The sequence below is a fragment of the Anguilla rostrata genome, chromosome 1 (assembly GCF_018555375.3).
Source record: "Anguilla rostrata isolate EN2019 chromosome 1, ASM1855537v3, whole genome shotgun sequence".
Lineage (NCBI taxonomy): Eukaryota > Metazoa > Chordata > Actinopteri > Anguilliformes > Anguillidae > Anguilla > Anguilla rostrata.
Window position 1 is genome coordinate 57,194,267 of NC_057933.1, and position 15,712 is coordinate 57,209,978.

At 40.0% G+C, this 15,712-nt stretch overlaps 1 protein-coding gene across 1 annotated transcript in view; it reads right to left on the reverse strand.

Annotated features, from left to right (window-relative positions):
- Window positions 1-250: 250 nt before the first annotated feature.
- The window catches only part of LOC135260667 (uncharacterized), a 47,798-nt gene continuing 32,336 nt past the window's right edge, over window positions 251-15,712 (reverse strand). The window contains 15 exon segments of the mRNA XM_064346501.1: window positions 251-1,208; window positions 2,519-2,548; window positions 3,011-3,182; window positions 3,668-3,833; window positions 7,248-7,375; window positions 7,651-7,784; window positions 8,870-8,878; window positions 9,899-9,935; window positions 11,714-11,749; window positions 11,914-11,979; window positions 12,785-12,847; window positions 13,841-13,876; window positions 14,793-14,843; window positions 15,577-15,597; window positions 15,600-15,639. Coding sequence (XP_064202571.1) covers window positions 604-1,208; window positions 2,519-2,548; window positions 3,011-3,182; window positions 3,668-3,833; window positions 7,248-7,375; window positions 7,651-7,784; window positions 8,870-8,878; window positions 9,899-9,935; window positions 11,714-11,749; window positions 11,914-11,979; window positions 12,785-12,847; window positions 13,841-13,876; window positions 14,793-14,843; window positions 15,577-15,597; window positions 15,600-15,639 — 1,594 coding nt within the window. The 3' untranslated portion in view covers window positions 251-603.

The window sequence follows — 15,712 nt, forward strand, 5'->3', positions numbered from 1 at the left end:
AAGGCAGCTTAAGTTAGCCTAATGTTAGACAATGAATGAGTATGTACATAACGTTACTTGTATAACAACCATTTTGTAATTCAGTAAATAATAAATGAAATAGTTGGTGTGGCCCAGGTGCCAACTGACTGACGTCACACAGGCGACACTGGTAGGATCCGGTTGGATCTATGGGAAGTGAGGTCCAAAAACACACCTGCAATTACCGCTTCTCGCCATTGGTACCGCCAAAGAGAACGAAACGAAAATCTTCGAGATTGTAACTTTAAATGAATATTACATTGATAACTGCTAAAGAAACAACCATGTGCTTCATTGTACACAAATGGATCCTGATGCTAAGATAAAGTCCTCATGTTACAAAACTCCAGAACACATAGGAAATCATGCTTTTCCATGTGTCATGTTTAGTACAGGTAGAACAACAAACAGAAAAGAAAAATACATAAACCATTAGTATACACAAGATTGCTAAAGGATGAAAGCAAAAACAAATATTTTTCTTAGGAAAGGCCTCCTGAAGAAATGCCTTTCTTTTATAAGAAAAATCCTTGCTTATATTGTAGATGCAAGTCTGTTACACGTGGGGGTATGGGAAATACCCTAGGCCTTAGACAGTTTTCTTATTAAGCTCCGCATAGCCACTGTCTGGGCCAGGTCAGTATAATGTATCACCCGGTGAACAAGGCTGTCCACAATGCTATAGTCAAAGTTGTCTGCTTGTCCAGTCAACAGCTCGCAAACTCCCATCTCATCAAAACTGTCCCCCACAGTTAAGGCCAGCAGGACCATCTCCTGGCTTAGTGCAGTGGCTGCTGCTCTAGAGAGCTGGGCACGGGCAGAGGGCTTGGACCGTCCATCTGTGAAGACAACCACCTTCCTACGGACATTGGGCTGTCCATCCCACTGCATATCACTGTTCAGGAAGGCCAGGGCAGCTGGTAGGTCGGTGGCCTTGTCCATGTAGCTTATGGCTGGAAGGCGGGCTAGCACATCCCTCACTTGGCTGGTGAAGGGGACCTCCACTCTCTGCTGTCTGGTGTCACTGTACTGCACAATGGACAGGCGCAGGTCCCCTTCTGGGTTTGAGGAGAGCAGCATGCCAGCCACATTAGCCGTATAGTCTCTGGTCCTCTCAACATTCTTCCTGCCCACACTGGAAGACCCATCAAGCATGAAGACGATATCTGTGCGCCCCTGGAATGTAGCTGGAAGAAATGGACACTCAGTGAAGACACTCTGAGGGCAGTGCTATTTTTATCCCCAATATTCTTCAAAGGTCCATTTTATTTTCAGGCCTATGCCATTATTGCCACCTCCTCCATCTATTTCAGACTTAAGATTAGCACACATCCTAAATAACATGTTCCTTCCTATTCCCACTCCTAGCACCCTGTTCTTTTGTAATTACTTTAAGATTATTATAGTATACTGTATGGTTTAATATGGATGTCAGCTGTATGAATCTATGATTTGTACAAAGGTTTAAGGTTGGCTTAAAGGAGTACCATGGTGGTTGAACGTGACACTTCCCAGTTGTCTTCAGGCAACAACAAAACAAATGTGCATAATTTTTTTATTCTTCAGTCATTTCAATGTACTTTAAAACGTATTTTTCTAAGCCTAAATTTCCCACTATAAAAATTCACCCGAACCGTCTGGGCGTGGTAATGAGAACTGTCAGTTAGCTATGATTGACAGACCGTGCCCCGTTACCATAGCTACCCCCATGATACGCGCTCTCTTTGGGAGACTGAATTTTCACAAGCTAGCTAGCTTAGTAGTATATCAAGTATCGATAGATAGCTAAGGTAAGGACGTTGACTTATATCCAATTATAATTTTTGCTATCTAGCTAGCCAAGTTAAGATAAAAGCACAACTATAACGTCCTCATAAAAGCAAACTAGCAAGCTAACGTTATCGATAACATTGCCTTATGAAAGCAAACCTCCTAGCTAGCTAACGTTAGCTAGCTAGCTAAATGAATATAACCAGAAATAATCTAAAGGCACTCTAATTTAAGTGAACCTAACGTTAGTCAAATATTTGCATTGTCTGAACAGCAGGACGGTGTGTCCTGTCAGATTTCTTTACGGGGCATGGAAATGGGAGGGGTTACTGTATTCGTGATGTAGCAAAATGACAACTTTCTCAACCGGTTGAAAATAGGACGATGAATTTAAAACGCATATTTCTCCAAAAATACAGAACGGACACATTTAATACTTTGCTCATTGTGTTTCTTCAATGCCTCTTGTGCAAATAGCACATAAAACCGTGCGAAAATCACCATGGTACTCCTTTAAGAATGTTGTAAGCCAGGTCTTGCACTGTTGCTTACGTAACTCAGGTGTATGCATGTACAGTATGTTCTCTTTTTTGTAAGTAGCTCTGGATAAGAGCATCTGCTCCATTAAATTAATGTAATCACTTAATGTAGCAGAAATGAGGTGCTTTGTTCTGGAATGCATTGAGAGAAAAACTGCTGTTGGTATGAAAATGAAGAAAAGACTCACCAGGACAGGAATAATCAGGACACTTCTTATCTGAAAACAGAAGGCAGGAGAATCAGGTGGGAGGAAAAGAGGAGCTCTACAGACACTGGCTTTGCATTTAGGCCAGTCTTTTTCTTTTATGTGGAAAGTTTGAAAAACCTCTGGGACTTTAAACTACACCTTTCATATCCATTTGCTTGCTCATCTAAACAATTAAAATTACATCTGAAATGTTAAATAAATTAATCTGTCATTTAAAATGTCCATCCACAGTATTCACCTTTCAGTGGTTTTTTAAATAGGGAAAGGGATAATGATTAATTGGAGTACTATTTTTTCCCTTTACTTATATTGCTTTGCTCACAGTGTTAGACAGGGTGACTTTCTTTTTTATAAGATTTTGACCGAAGCAATCAGATTAGGTGCCTTATTTAAGTGTATAATGATAGTGTCCCATCTGGTATTCAAACCCCCAAGCTTCTAGTTACAGCCCTATTCTGTAACCAGTGGTACCTTGGCATATGTAACCAGTGACGTTGTTGAGGAAGGCCTCTTCCAGAAGCTGGGAATGGTCAGTGATCTTCCGGTAGAGGCCAGGCCGGGCCATCCCCAGGCAAGTGATTTCCTGCAGCATGGTGGCATACGGGGCTCTGCGGAAGATATCCCCAATGCCAATGCCAACAACCTGGATGGGCAAAGGTGGATGGGCATGCTTGTGTTGTATGGGTTTGTATTTCTAAAAATATGTTTATGATCACTTAAGTTAGCTGTGGAATTAAATAATGCCCAAGCCTGTGGCAGACCTTGTTCTGATTTCTATGCCCAGATTCAAGGAAAGATTTATCATCTACTCACAGCTAATTTCCAAAATATGAACATGCTGTTCTGTGGATAGACAGCAGATAGCTTACTGAAAAAGAGCTGCCACGGTTTTTGTCAGGTCTTGCTCAAACATTCACTAAAGAGTTAAGATAATTGAATAGGAAAGCATACTTGGATCAAATAGATCAAAAGAAAAATGGGTGGCTTTCACGGGTGGTATGATACATAAAACCACTTGAAACAACAAATCAGACTGTGGCTCCATGCTTTGTCTCATGAACAAATAAGTCATCTGCTCCCCCACCCTCACCTGTCTTTTTTCTTCCCTCAGCCACACCCCTTGCTTACCCTGATACTGGGCACACTGCAGAGAGAGGACAGGGGCTTGGAGTCCCGGGTGTCTGACCTGCCGTCTGTCAGCACAATGGCCGCCTTACTGGACAGCTGGGAGGTGCCGAAGGCCCGTAGTGCAAAGTCTAGGGCTTCCCCTGTGTATGTGCCTCCTGCAATCCAACTAATTGGTATAGAATCATGTGCTGCAGTCTATTTATACTTTGTAACTTTAACCTCTTAAGGCACAAGCCAAATTTTGCCAATCCTTGCCAATTTAGGGGGTACCCTATTTAAAGCTTTATAACTCCAGACGTGAACACCACAGAGACTTGAAACATGGCGTAAATGAAGCAAGACATTTGTACAATTTACAATACTAACAGATTAGTTTATATTCATAATTTTGGAAGAAATAAAGTGCCACAAATGCAATTGTTTTGACAAAAAATCCAAAATAAATTTGCACTTTTTAAGTTTGCAATGAAATACTGAGAGATTGCATATATGCAGGAGGTTAAACTATACATTACATTCATTTAGCAGACGCTTTTATCCAAAGCGACGTACAAAAAGTGCATTTTCATGATCGTAGACAACTGCTGAACACGGGTTATATACATACATACATGTGCTAGGTCAAAAACTTATTGACCACAAATTCATAAAATCTAAGGGTGGATATGTAGAACTACTACAGATGTATGAAGCAAAAACTAAGCAGTGTACCCAGCATCTCCAAATCTATCCAAAATGTCTAAATTATGCATTGCTGTAAATCATAACATATCCACGTATTTCACTACAAATCAACTGTTTTGACTCATGAAAATCACTGTTGCATAATTTTCAAATGGGAATTACAAGCTTTCAGTCTTTTGGTCTAAAATAGCTAGGTGTCCAGAAACATATCCAGAATCTCTCCAAAATTGAAAAAAATGCTTTTTGTCTATTATAAAGCATATAAATGAGCCCCTTATGAGGGTTTAAGATGAAACATTGCTATCAGATTAAAAAAATAATGCAAAAATATTGTCACACAATGCGGTACAGTACCTAAATGTGTAATAATGAACTCGTGTGTATTTCTATACTCTGTACTCTCGTATGTTTTCTTGTATGGGGATGAGACAACATGAAAACAATTTTCACCCGTCCACCACGTTTTGGCAATGTTCCAGCTCTGACGTCATCACTGTTGCATGCTTCACAAAAACTATTACACTTCCATCTACCGCTTACATTACAGTGTGAAATATTTACATTATATAACACCAATAACCTATTTAAAGATACTCAATTTCAAAAATAACGTATATAACCGAAATATTTTGAACGGTAATACTTACATAGCAATGATGAAATCTCCTCTATGTTCAGTAGATGGAGACAGAGACAGTATCAATTATATTGTTCTATTCGCTTCTGTTTTGCTCCAGAAAACGATGTCAGCTAGGTCTATCAGCAAACATATGGCTTAGCTATGTTCAGAATTCCTCAATAATAATAGTATTTTCCAAGAAATTACGAAATATCCTTGAACACGTTTCGTTAGGTGCATCGTATTTGTCTGCTAACAGAGCGATTGCGTAAGTGAATGCTATGCTAAGAATATTTTCTGTTACGCTGACCTATAAAACGCTATTCCAAAAGCAGATGTGGGAAATAAATTTAGATGTACTAAAAAAACACAAGCCCATTGTATGAGGAAAGATATGTAGTTAGAGAGCACAGGCCCAGTGTATATGGGAAAGGAGTGTATCAATGAGCACCAGCTGTCTCCCCCCTAACGTATCATCCGGCTAGCAAAGGAAGAAAGATACAGGTGGACCAAGGTCGACCTAGGCAACCAAAATGTGGGAAATAAATACAAATGTACTCAAAAAACACAAGCCCATTGTATGGGGAACCGGCAGCAGGGGAACGCTTCATACTAAATAGATACAATAAGAACAAACACGTAATACACACATAATTTCTGCCCTGCTGACTAAGCTGTATAAAGGCGCCTTTGTGAAACTAACGGAAGCTTCTGCCTTTTTTGGAAAATGTGTTATATGATAGAAGGGGGAGGGTGAGACAGGCGGGAGACGAGCACTAGGGAGGGGCTGATAAACAATGGTGTCCGAGAATTGGGTGTCAGATAAAAATAATGATGTCAACAACATTACGTAATTAACAAAATTAAATGGGAAGTACTAGATTTAAGCTACACAACAGGAGGAGTTAGAAAAATGGATATAAGAGGCAGTTGGCCCGAGAGGGTGTGTGTGTGTGCGCGCACATGGTGTGTGTTTTGGGAATGCTTGGAGAATGATCTGATGTATTGTCTTTACTTATGAGTGATTGATAATTGTACTGAACTGCGCAGATCAGCCCGGGTTATTTTATGTAATCTTTGATTTACTAACAATAAACCCAGTTGCATCAGACTCTGAGAAGTGTGCATCTTTTGAAGAAGCATTCAACAGTGTGGAGGAGAGCGACCTCGGCGTTTCTGGCCCAGGCCGGGGCCCGCTTTCTCCCTCCCACACAGAATTAGACATGTTATACATCGTTAGAAAGCTTATACTCTCGCCTACCGAATAAATGAATTGTAAATCAAGTCAGACTGTACTAAAAAGGGCGACGACGCCGTAAACAACAGGTGTGGTGTTACGCACAGCTATTTTGGAAGATACCCAGGCGTCACAGATGCGCCTATATTTCCCAAACGGATTGTCCAAGACAATATATGACCACGCAGTCTCAAAAGGGACATCTCTACACGTAAAACCAACAGTAAGGTTTTATATTTATTCAATATTTAGTCCCAGATATTGACAGTAGAATGACATGGTATCATTTTTAAAAACGTTTTCTTGTTTATTTCGTTATTCAGTGAGCAGCGTTTTCACTGCTGTACAGGCATATCTTAGGGCTATTGTCGTGTTTATCTTGTTGCTATGACGGAATACGATTTTTTAGTGGTGAAAGAATATTTTTATGAATGCCAAGATAGACAATATTGTCCATTATGTCAAGGGTGGGGGGTGTTTTTTTAGATGAGACTGCAGGGAGGGGGTGTGTGTTAAATGAACGACGGAAGCGACAATGGTGGGGCTGCGAAACTCCGTTTTCGGCATAGTTGTCATGTATCGTCTACTAATGAAACTGAAACAACGCGTTTCTGTTTTCATCTCACACTTTGGTTGCAGTAGTACCGAATGTTTGAGTTTAGTAATTTAGGCACGCCGGCGTGCCCACCACTAGGGGTTGTGCGCTAAGAGGTTTTAACCCAATTACATTACATTACATTACATTACAGGCGACTTACACAACTTTTTTTTTTTTTTTTACATAGCATTTTTACATTGTATCCATTTATACAGCTGGATATATACTGAAGCAATGCAGGTTAAGTACCTTGCTCAAGGGTACAACGGCAGTGTTCTTACCCGGGAATCGAACCTGCGACCTTTCGGTTACAAGCGCAGTTCCTTACCCACTGTGCCACACTCCGTCCTCCAATTGCAGTGGGCACACTAGTGGCTTGTTTTGGTTATGTGAAAAATGTTCATCTCCAGATGCAAATTATAAGCAGTTTAACAATAAACACGTCAGCAGTGACAGACCTGACCTTTTAAGATGAGACAGTGAGGTGATTTTGGGGTCATCCATGGATACCAGCTCCTGGGTTCCCTCATGGCTATACTGCACCACACCCACTCGAGACCCAGGCTCATTCTGAACACACAAGTTCACTTTCAGTTTAGTTTATTGTACTAGTGATTTGTTTTGTTCCTTATAGTACATCAACACAGGCAAACATAAACTTGCTTTGATAACCCTGCCATCTAATGGCACTAAGTATGAATACACAGATTTTTGAAAATTAGCTACTGATTGGCTGTCCCGATAGGACTGCTGCCAAGACAAGGCAGGATTTAAAGGGCAGAATATCCCACAAATGCCCAACATAAATCCTGCTGAGGTATGTAATCTTTTATTGGGAGACCCACCTTATTCTTGCTGAACTTGGTGATCTTGTTGATGATGCGAATGATGAACTCCTTCTCCAGAGTGAAGTTCTGCAGACCCACACTCTCCGAGCTGTCCAACACGAACAGCAGCTTCACCGGTCCACACTCGCACTCTGGGACAGCAGGGATTACACTGAATCAATCACCCCCAGGGCCGTGAATGGACTGAGGTGAATTTGAGCCCTTGTCAGGACGTCTGCCTGAGTTTCTGTGTTTTCCTTTTTTATTTTTTGTATGTATGCATGAGTGTGTGTGTGCGCGCATGGTGTTTGCTTTTGTTTCAGGTTCCTGGTTCCCACCCACGCTCCGCCCCCCATTCCTGCCTGTCTGCCTCAGCTGAATTATTCAATCAAGCCTCAGCCGAATCATTCAATCAAGCCTCTGCCGCCGTCTCCACCTGCAACTCATCTTTTACTCATTTTCCCTAGCTATATATTCTGTTAGCTCTGTTAGTCTGTGCCAGATCGTGCCTTTGTGTTTCTTAGTGCCGTTCAAGCCTTTCTTTATGCCTAGTAATACTTCCCGGTTTTTGACTTTTGCCCGTGTTCGCCGTTTATGCATTTAGCCTGACTCCTCTGATTACTGTTGCTTCGGTTTTTTGAATCCTGTCTTGCTGTTCTTGCCTCTGTACCAGTTGTGTGCCTTTGCCTGCCTGGAAATTTTGACTGTTTTTGGATTTTTGACCCTCGCCTGGATTGTGGTTTACGAGACTGTTCGCTGTTTCTGTTGCTTCTTTGTTTGATAATAAACTGCCAAATTTTCCCCTGATTTTTCGGGTCTGTCTTTGAGTCCTACCCCAGAGCCTGACAGCCCTAATCTTAATTTTTGTAAGAAATGTAAACTTATCAGGGATTAATGCTTTCAGGCTGAATCTATTGAGCTCATTGTGTCTTTCATATGTATCTTTAATTAATATGAGAATAAATAAACAGAAGACGATTGTGACTGGACAATATGTGGCAAAAGGTGTCCATGTTATTAATGAAACTTGATCCTTGAACTCCTGTCTGGAAGCCTGCACAGTCCTTTAAAATCCCTGTAAAACTCTCACTAGTAGCAAAATCCTGGGGAAGATCTCACAAAATCCTACAGGCTCTCAGATATTATTTGTACAATGTGGACATTCTTTAGGGAGTCTTCAGTGTCCATACGCAGATTGTCAGCATGTACCTTTCTGGACCTCATAGGGCTTACTTACCACAGCAAGGTGAAAAGATAACAGAACAGTATGTAATAATTAAAGCCCAACTCTGCTTCATATTGAAATGATCACACAATGATCGAGCTCTTGCTTTCAGAGTGCTTTTGTGGAACAGAGCCCATCAATAGTACTTTAAGGGACTCCATAGAAGAAAGGCAACAAACAATTTGTAAAAAAAAAAAAAAAAAAAAGGACTGCAAATCAACAGGTTAGACAGAGAAAACTGTAACTTTTCTTTCCTGTCAAAGTCTGGTTATTGAAACTTCAATTATTGTACTGTATGTATTAGTTGCTGAATAATAAGCACTTTGAGTTCATTTCTGGTAAGCTGAAAATGAAAGCCCAAAAGACTGACAGTAAATACAAATAATGAAATCATATTCTAAATATATTAATCAGTCTTTCTCCATACCAGGCATAAAAAAATATTGTTCTGTGCTTTAAGGAAAATTATACTGTGAACCACACAAATCATTAAAATATCAGTTTCAAATGAGATTGTAGTTTTGATAAGGTGGAAGCGATACAGCAAGTGAGTCAGGAATATGAAACCGCTCAAAAGATCCAAGATTGGGATGTTATCTCTGTTTTTAAAGCTTTGGACCTTCAAGATTTTCACTCCCATCTGGTGGAAATAAATCACTGCTTGAGTGTTGTTTGGAGTCCCGTAAACTATGAGCTCAAAGATGGAAAATAAAGTCTGCTGACAACCAGCTAACTAAAATTGAGTGCTGTAGTTAAGAATTGACAAGAAAGCTGCCATATGTCACAACAGTACAAATATTTAAACCATACCAATTCAGGATTAGTTAGAGTAGCATGCTCGTCCACACGAGTAAGACCCATTTTGAAATTCTATTTCTTCAGGTGTTTGACCTATCAAATAAATACTTATAAAATAATCTACCAGGTCACCATTAAACAGAGACCACAACACCACAAAACAGGGAGCAAAAAAAACTTCAGCATAAGTGCTTAATTTATAGATTTTAATACTAGCCCAGGTGCTCACAAGCTGTACTTACAAGCAGAGTTTCTGAATCACTCCCAGTATTTCACATTTCTGTAAGAATAAATCTGTTAGAAGTAGAAGATTTACAGAGGGATAAAACATTTAATCATCATGTTAAAAAAATAAAGGAAATTCACACACTGCCAAAAAGGGAAGTACCCACGTTTGCTTTACTGATGCAAATACATTTGAAGAATTTTTTTTTTCCATAGTCATAGGCTGATCCATTTTAGGATTCTGCTCTCAATGATTTAATTTGTATAAGCACAAGCTCCATCCGTAGACTGCAAGTGTATCCTAAAAATTTAATCGGGCTCATGTTCAGGAATGAACCAGTATAGTTTATAGAACATAAAGCTAAGAATGAATGAAGGTACGCACACCTGTTAAATATCACAGGCATTCAACATTGATACACACCAACAAAAGTCAACAAATGCCAATTGAATAATACAGAGAGCGGCAGGGCTGGCCCTGATCTTTCAGGGGCTCTAAGAACAAATAAATTTTGGGTCGCCCTCCTCCTTGTCCTTCGAATTGGGGTAAATGGGTGCACAGCACATTGCAGACCAGGAAAGTGGATGTTGTGTCGGAACAAAAGATTTCAGGTGTGACCTGGTGTTTAAATTAGACCAGTATCTTTAATCAGTCCAATCACAATTCTAAGTTAATTTGCTTTCAACAGATATAAAAAACGCTCATGTTCCATTTGTCCCCATTAAAACTCACTAGCAGTATCTTTATTTCACCAGAAGGTGGTGATATACTTTTACTGACATATCAGACTTGCACACCCCCCCCCCCCCCCCCCCCCCCTTAGAAGTAAAGGGAACAAAAATCCTCCAAAATAAAACCGACAGAGAAGAGACAAGGTGACCAGCTTCAGTAAAACAATGAAATTGTGTGGCAATTCAGTCCGGTAGGTAACATTGCCGATCATACGGGAACCGGCAAAAGATAATGCCAGCCAATTTCACTGCTCAAGGCCATTAGTATGTGTTTCTAACTTTATTTCCTTATGCAATAAAATTCAAAATAAACTCAGATTATATCACAATGTTCAATACATTAATTTAGAAAAAGTCACAAAGGAAAAGCCATAGGCTATGGACTTCTTTACAGCAGGTTTACAGATTAGAACAGCGAGAATGGTCAAATTGACTGCAGTGCTGTTTCTACTCTTAACTACTTTTTAAATAGACTACTGTAAACCCTGCAAACACCATGTTTCTAAATGAATGTTAGCTAGCCCTACAGATCCTCTACCGACAGACAAACAATTAGTAGGTCACACTTACATTTAAAAATAACAGCTGGAATTTATTTGTCATTCCAGCTCAACAAGATCTATAGCTGTTGAATGAAGTGCGCTTTGATAGGGTTGGAATGAAAACCTATATTACAGTAGATATCCAGGAACAGGATTGGGCATCCCTGGTCAAAAGTGACCAAAAAACTTTTATTTATGCCCTTTTTATCCCTATGGAGTACAAGTGATTAAGATGTATTTGCATAGGTACATAAAGTGTATATATTTCCCATTTTGACCAGTGTGTAAGTTTCCATTGTTTTTTGTATTGTTAAATCTTTTTGAATCCCCTGCACCTGAGGAACTAATTTGTTTGAAGACAGGAGAGCATAGACAGTTCTTGAGTTTTTTTTAATCATTAATGAAAAATGTATCAGGAAAAAACTGCACACCTGATAGGAAGTCAGAGTCAGAGACACACAAGAGCAAAATCAATTTGTCGACTTTAATTTTCTTCTTGTCACTGATAAAGGAACTGAAAACTGAAAAGTTTGCCCCATGTCTCACTCTGAGTACTCACATCTGGCTTGGGGTGTCCTACAGGTCCAGGTGCCCACTAGGAGAAGAGCCAAACCCATATGATCACCATCATGTCAATTAAACTCAGATGGTTCACAGTACTGTGCAAACAATGCATTTTTGTCAATTAAGAAAACGGTCAGTTCCACAGACAAATTGCAGGTGAAGGGGGTGTTAAAAAGCAGTGTATAAAACACCTACATTTTCCCCAGGCAAACCAGGATATCCCTTGGGTCCTCTGGCTCCATTGTTACCGGGCACATCATTCTATAAAAAATGAGGAGTTTCATTAACAACACTGGACAAGATAAGAGTGCAGCAAGAGTGAAACTCATGAGCTTGTTCGCCCATCAGCAGAGCCTAGCTGCACTCAGAAAATGTATATTTATATTTATAGCACACTACATGTTCAGGTTCATATTTTAACTTTCAGACAAATGTATGAAAAGTGCTATATAAATAAATAAATAAATAAATAAGTGAGATAAATTGCTTCAAGGTGCAACTTATTCAGATTAATTACATTTCATATATTAATAAAACTGCGATAATAATTCCACATGTATCTGCTATAAATATTTAATGCTAATCTTATTTGTAGGAAATGATGGGACAGATGCTTTGTTTATGGGCACGATTGGCGGCATGTGTGGATGGTTGAGGTGATGGCTGGAAGTTCACAAATTGGTGATTAATGGTGAACATTAAACAACAAACATAATTAGTTCAGAAATTGGTGTCAAAGAGCTGAAATGTTTGTATGCTTATTTTATTCCTGTGTTTTCCATCCATCTATCTACTATCTAATCCACTTATTACAAGGATGTTCAAAAACTGGCTGGAGTTTAACTCCACACAGAAAGGCCCCAGCCAAAATCTGAGCCCATGACCTTCTTGCTACTATCCACCGCACCACTGTGCCATCCCAGTGTTTAGTACATAGATTAAAGCAAATCATTTCCGAGTATCATAATAGGGTCAGTCAGTATGGTGATTGTCACAACAGCTCTGCCCCCCACACGTTGTGACTGGAAATAGACAGAGAATGAAAAAATATGGGAAAAGGCCTCACGTCATTGCCTCTGTCGCCAGGCAGTCCCTCATCTCCCTTCAATCCAGGGAAACCCTGGATGCCCTGTCAGAGGAAGAGGAAACACAGGCATTGGGCACAAATCACACACCACAGAAACATAACACACAGCAGATGAAGATTTGTAGTGGTACCAGTGTATAAGCGGGATTAATCAATTTTCATGAAATGGATCACAAAAGATATGCGTGGTCTAAAATCAGTGTTAAACTAGATAAACAAATGTAACTGGGTTCAGTTCAAAATGCCAATTCAAGGTTTGATATCATTCTTGGCTCATAATTTATTATAATGCAGTGACGGGGACACTGTGCTGTAGGAGATGCTGTCTTTCGGATGAGAGTTTAAACTGAGGTCCTGACTCACTGTGGTCATTAAAGATCCCAGGACACTGGTCGCAAAGAGTAGAGCGTTCCCAGGTTTCCAGGCTAAATTCTCAACCTGGCTCTCTCAAACTGGCCAACTAATCATCCCCTAATTTAAATGGCTGAAAAAATTTCTCTCCCTCTCCACCTTAGCTATTGTGTGGTGAGCGTTCTGGTGCAAAATGGCTGCCGCTCTTCACCCAGGTGGGTGCTACACTTTGATGGTTGGTGAGCTGAGTTCCCCCTCATCACTGGAAAGCACATTGAGCGTTCGGAAAAATGCTATATAAATGCTATGATTCATTCATGAATTCAGTAAATATTTGAGTGAGTGAATGTGTCTGTATCTGTATGTTTTACTTATTATGGCAGCAGTAATTTAGAACAGAACCTGTCAATCTAGAGTTGCCTTGCTCATTCTGTATCTTCCTGTTAGCTTGTTGTGAAGTGGACTAAACATTACGTGCACTCCTTTAATTACTTAAGTGTGTGCACACTATGTTCAGGGTTCGCCTGAATATAGTGATCTCAGATGATTTGTTTGTGTGTTTTTCATTTTGTAAAAATGTTCTAAAAAAACAGTTTGAGGAAAAAAAAATGCACAAAGAAAAAGGTGATCATTGGTGTAATATAGAGATGAGCCATCAAGGCTAATTACGGTTAAAATACTTACCTTAAGACCTGGAGTGCCTTGTACACCAGGAAATCCCTGTAAAATGTTATACATCTATTGTTTAAATTGTGTGTCAGGCATCAACTCTGGCAAAAGAAACTGAAAATAAAACCTTAAGCAATGTCCCACGACCTTATATTCTTCTCAAAAATATACAGTGCAAGTGATAATATACAGGAAAATCAGCCATCATGTTACAGACACCAATCACTGAACATCTAGAACAAAACACTGAAGGATGTTATTAGCAGACTAAGAATTTGAAGGAATTTCCTCATATTGGTCTCTTTACCAAAAAGTCTGGTTTCAATGTACGGTTATGGATGTCTCAAGAGGGAGAGGAAAGGCATGTTCAGGGCAGGTTTGTTTGCCAGAAACCTCTAACAGAGTCGACTCTTAATGGCACCCTTTCTTATGTAAACCACAGACACAGCTGTGCTCTCCAGCTTCAAATCTCAAGACTACGGTTATGCGCTTCTATCCAAAGTGCCTCCAGACTCACTCAGCGCTTTAATGATGAAGTGAAAACATCTGGGCCTTGAGCCAAGACACAATCCGACCTACTCACTTATCATTGACCCTGATCCTAAAAAATTCACTCCAGCATAAACAAGCAGTCGCTAATATGCAATTTGTCATCATTAGCAATAATCAGACATGAGCTTGTTTTATGCCGAGCCCCCATTATAATTCCTGTTTGCATCAGAGTTCCACTTCCTTGCACCATTCAGCAAAGCTGCATCATTCAGCAAAACTGATCGATAGTCAGTGTATTTTTGCATGTGATATTCCAGGAAGGGCTGAGCATGGATCAACGGTTCTTGTCAGTGAGAGGAGAAGGCAGAGATACAGAATTTGGCCCATTCTTTTAAGATGGTGGCAATTATGATGATGATGATGACAATGATGCTATTCATACAACTAAAGGATGTCTACTGATGGAAATGGAGACCTGGAAACCCGCATATCCAGTTTGTCCTTGCCCTTTTGCTCCATTGTCCCCCTGTGGATTGACCAAGGAAAGGAAGAAAAATCAGTCTCCTGCTACTTGCTGGTGACAAATTGTACATCCAACGAATGGACAAAGTTGTAATGGACAAAAACCTATTTCTAATTTTCTTCCTCCAGATGTGAAATGTAAAATAGTATTTCTAGGCTTCTCTTATTGTAGCAATATTCTTTGTCAAAACAAAATCAGTCAGCTGTGTTGGATTTTCATGTGCAGTTGATACAGGTGTATTGCACACATCTGTTTGAGTTGCTGAATTGTAATAAGTACAATATCCCTCCTCCCCTGTGGTGGCAGGTTAGCAATGAGAGAATTTGACACTAGACCATGAGGTGGATTCACACACTGTAACAGTAGCTAGTAACCCAGTAACCGATTACTTTTGTATTGTTATAAAATTTCATTTTTTAATGAGAAAAATACATATGAACAAGCCCTCAAAGCAAGAACGAGACTTTGTTTTCAGAGAGGGAAGTCATTCCACTACCAAATTAACCTGAGACACAGAACAGGCCTACTATCCCACTGTTGTGACTGTTGCAGAGATCTTGTAAAACTTTTACTGGATTCCATGGTGTGTTTCTTAAAAGGCCAGACCATCAAGATGAATTTGTCATGGTTTTTACAGTTTTCACCTCTTTTACCTCAACCCACCCCACCGTGGAATTGACTACCCATGGAAACAGAACCTGTAGTTCAAATGAAGAACCTTCTTAAGAACACTCACTCTCTCACCCATAGGACCTGCATCTCCAGTAGGGCCTTTCTGTCTGCAAGGACCCTTGGTTCCCTGCAGCATGAGAACAGACAGTAGAAGGTGTCACTGACTAGTGCAGAAAAATGCTGTTGCCTCGGACTGTAAT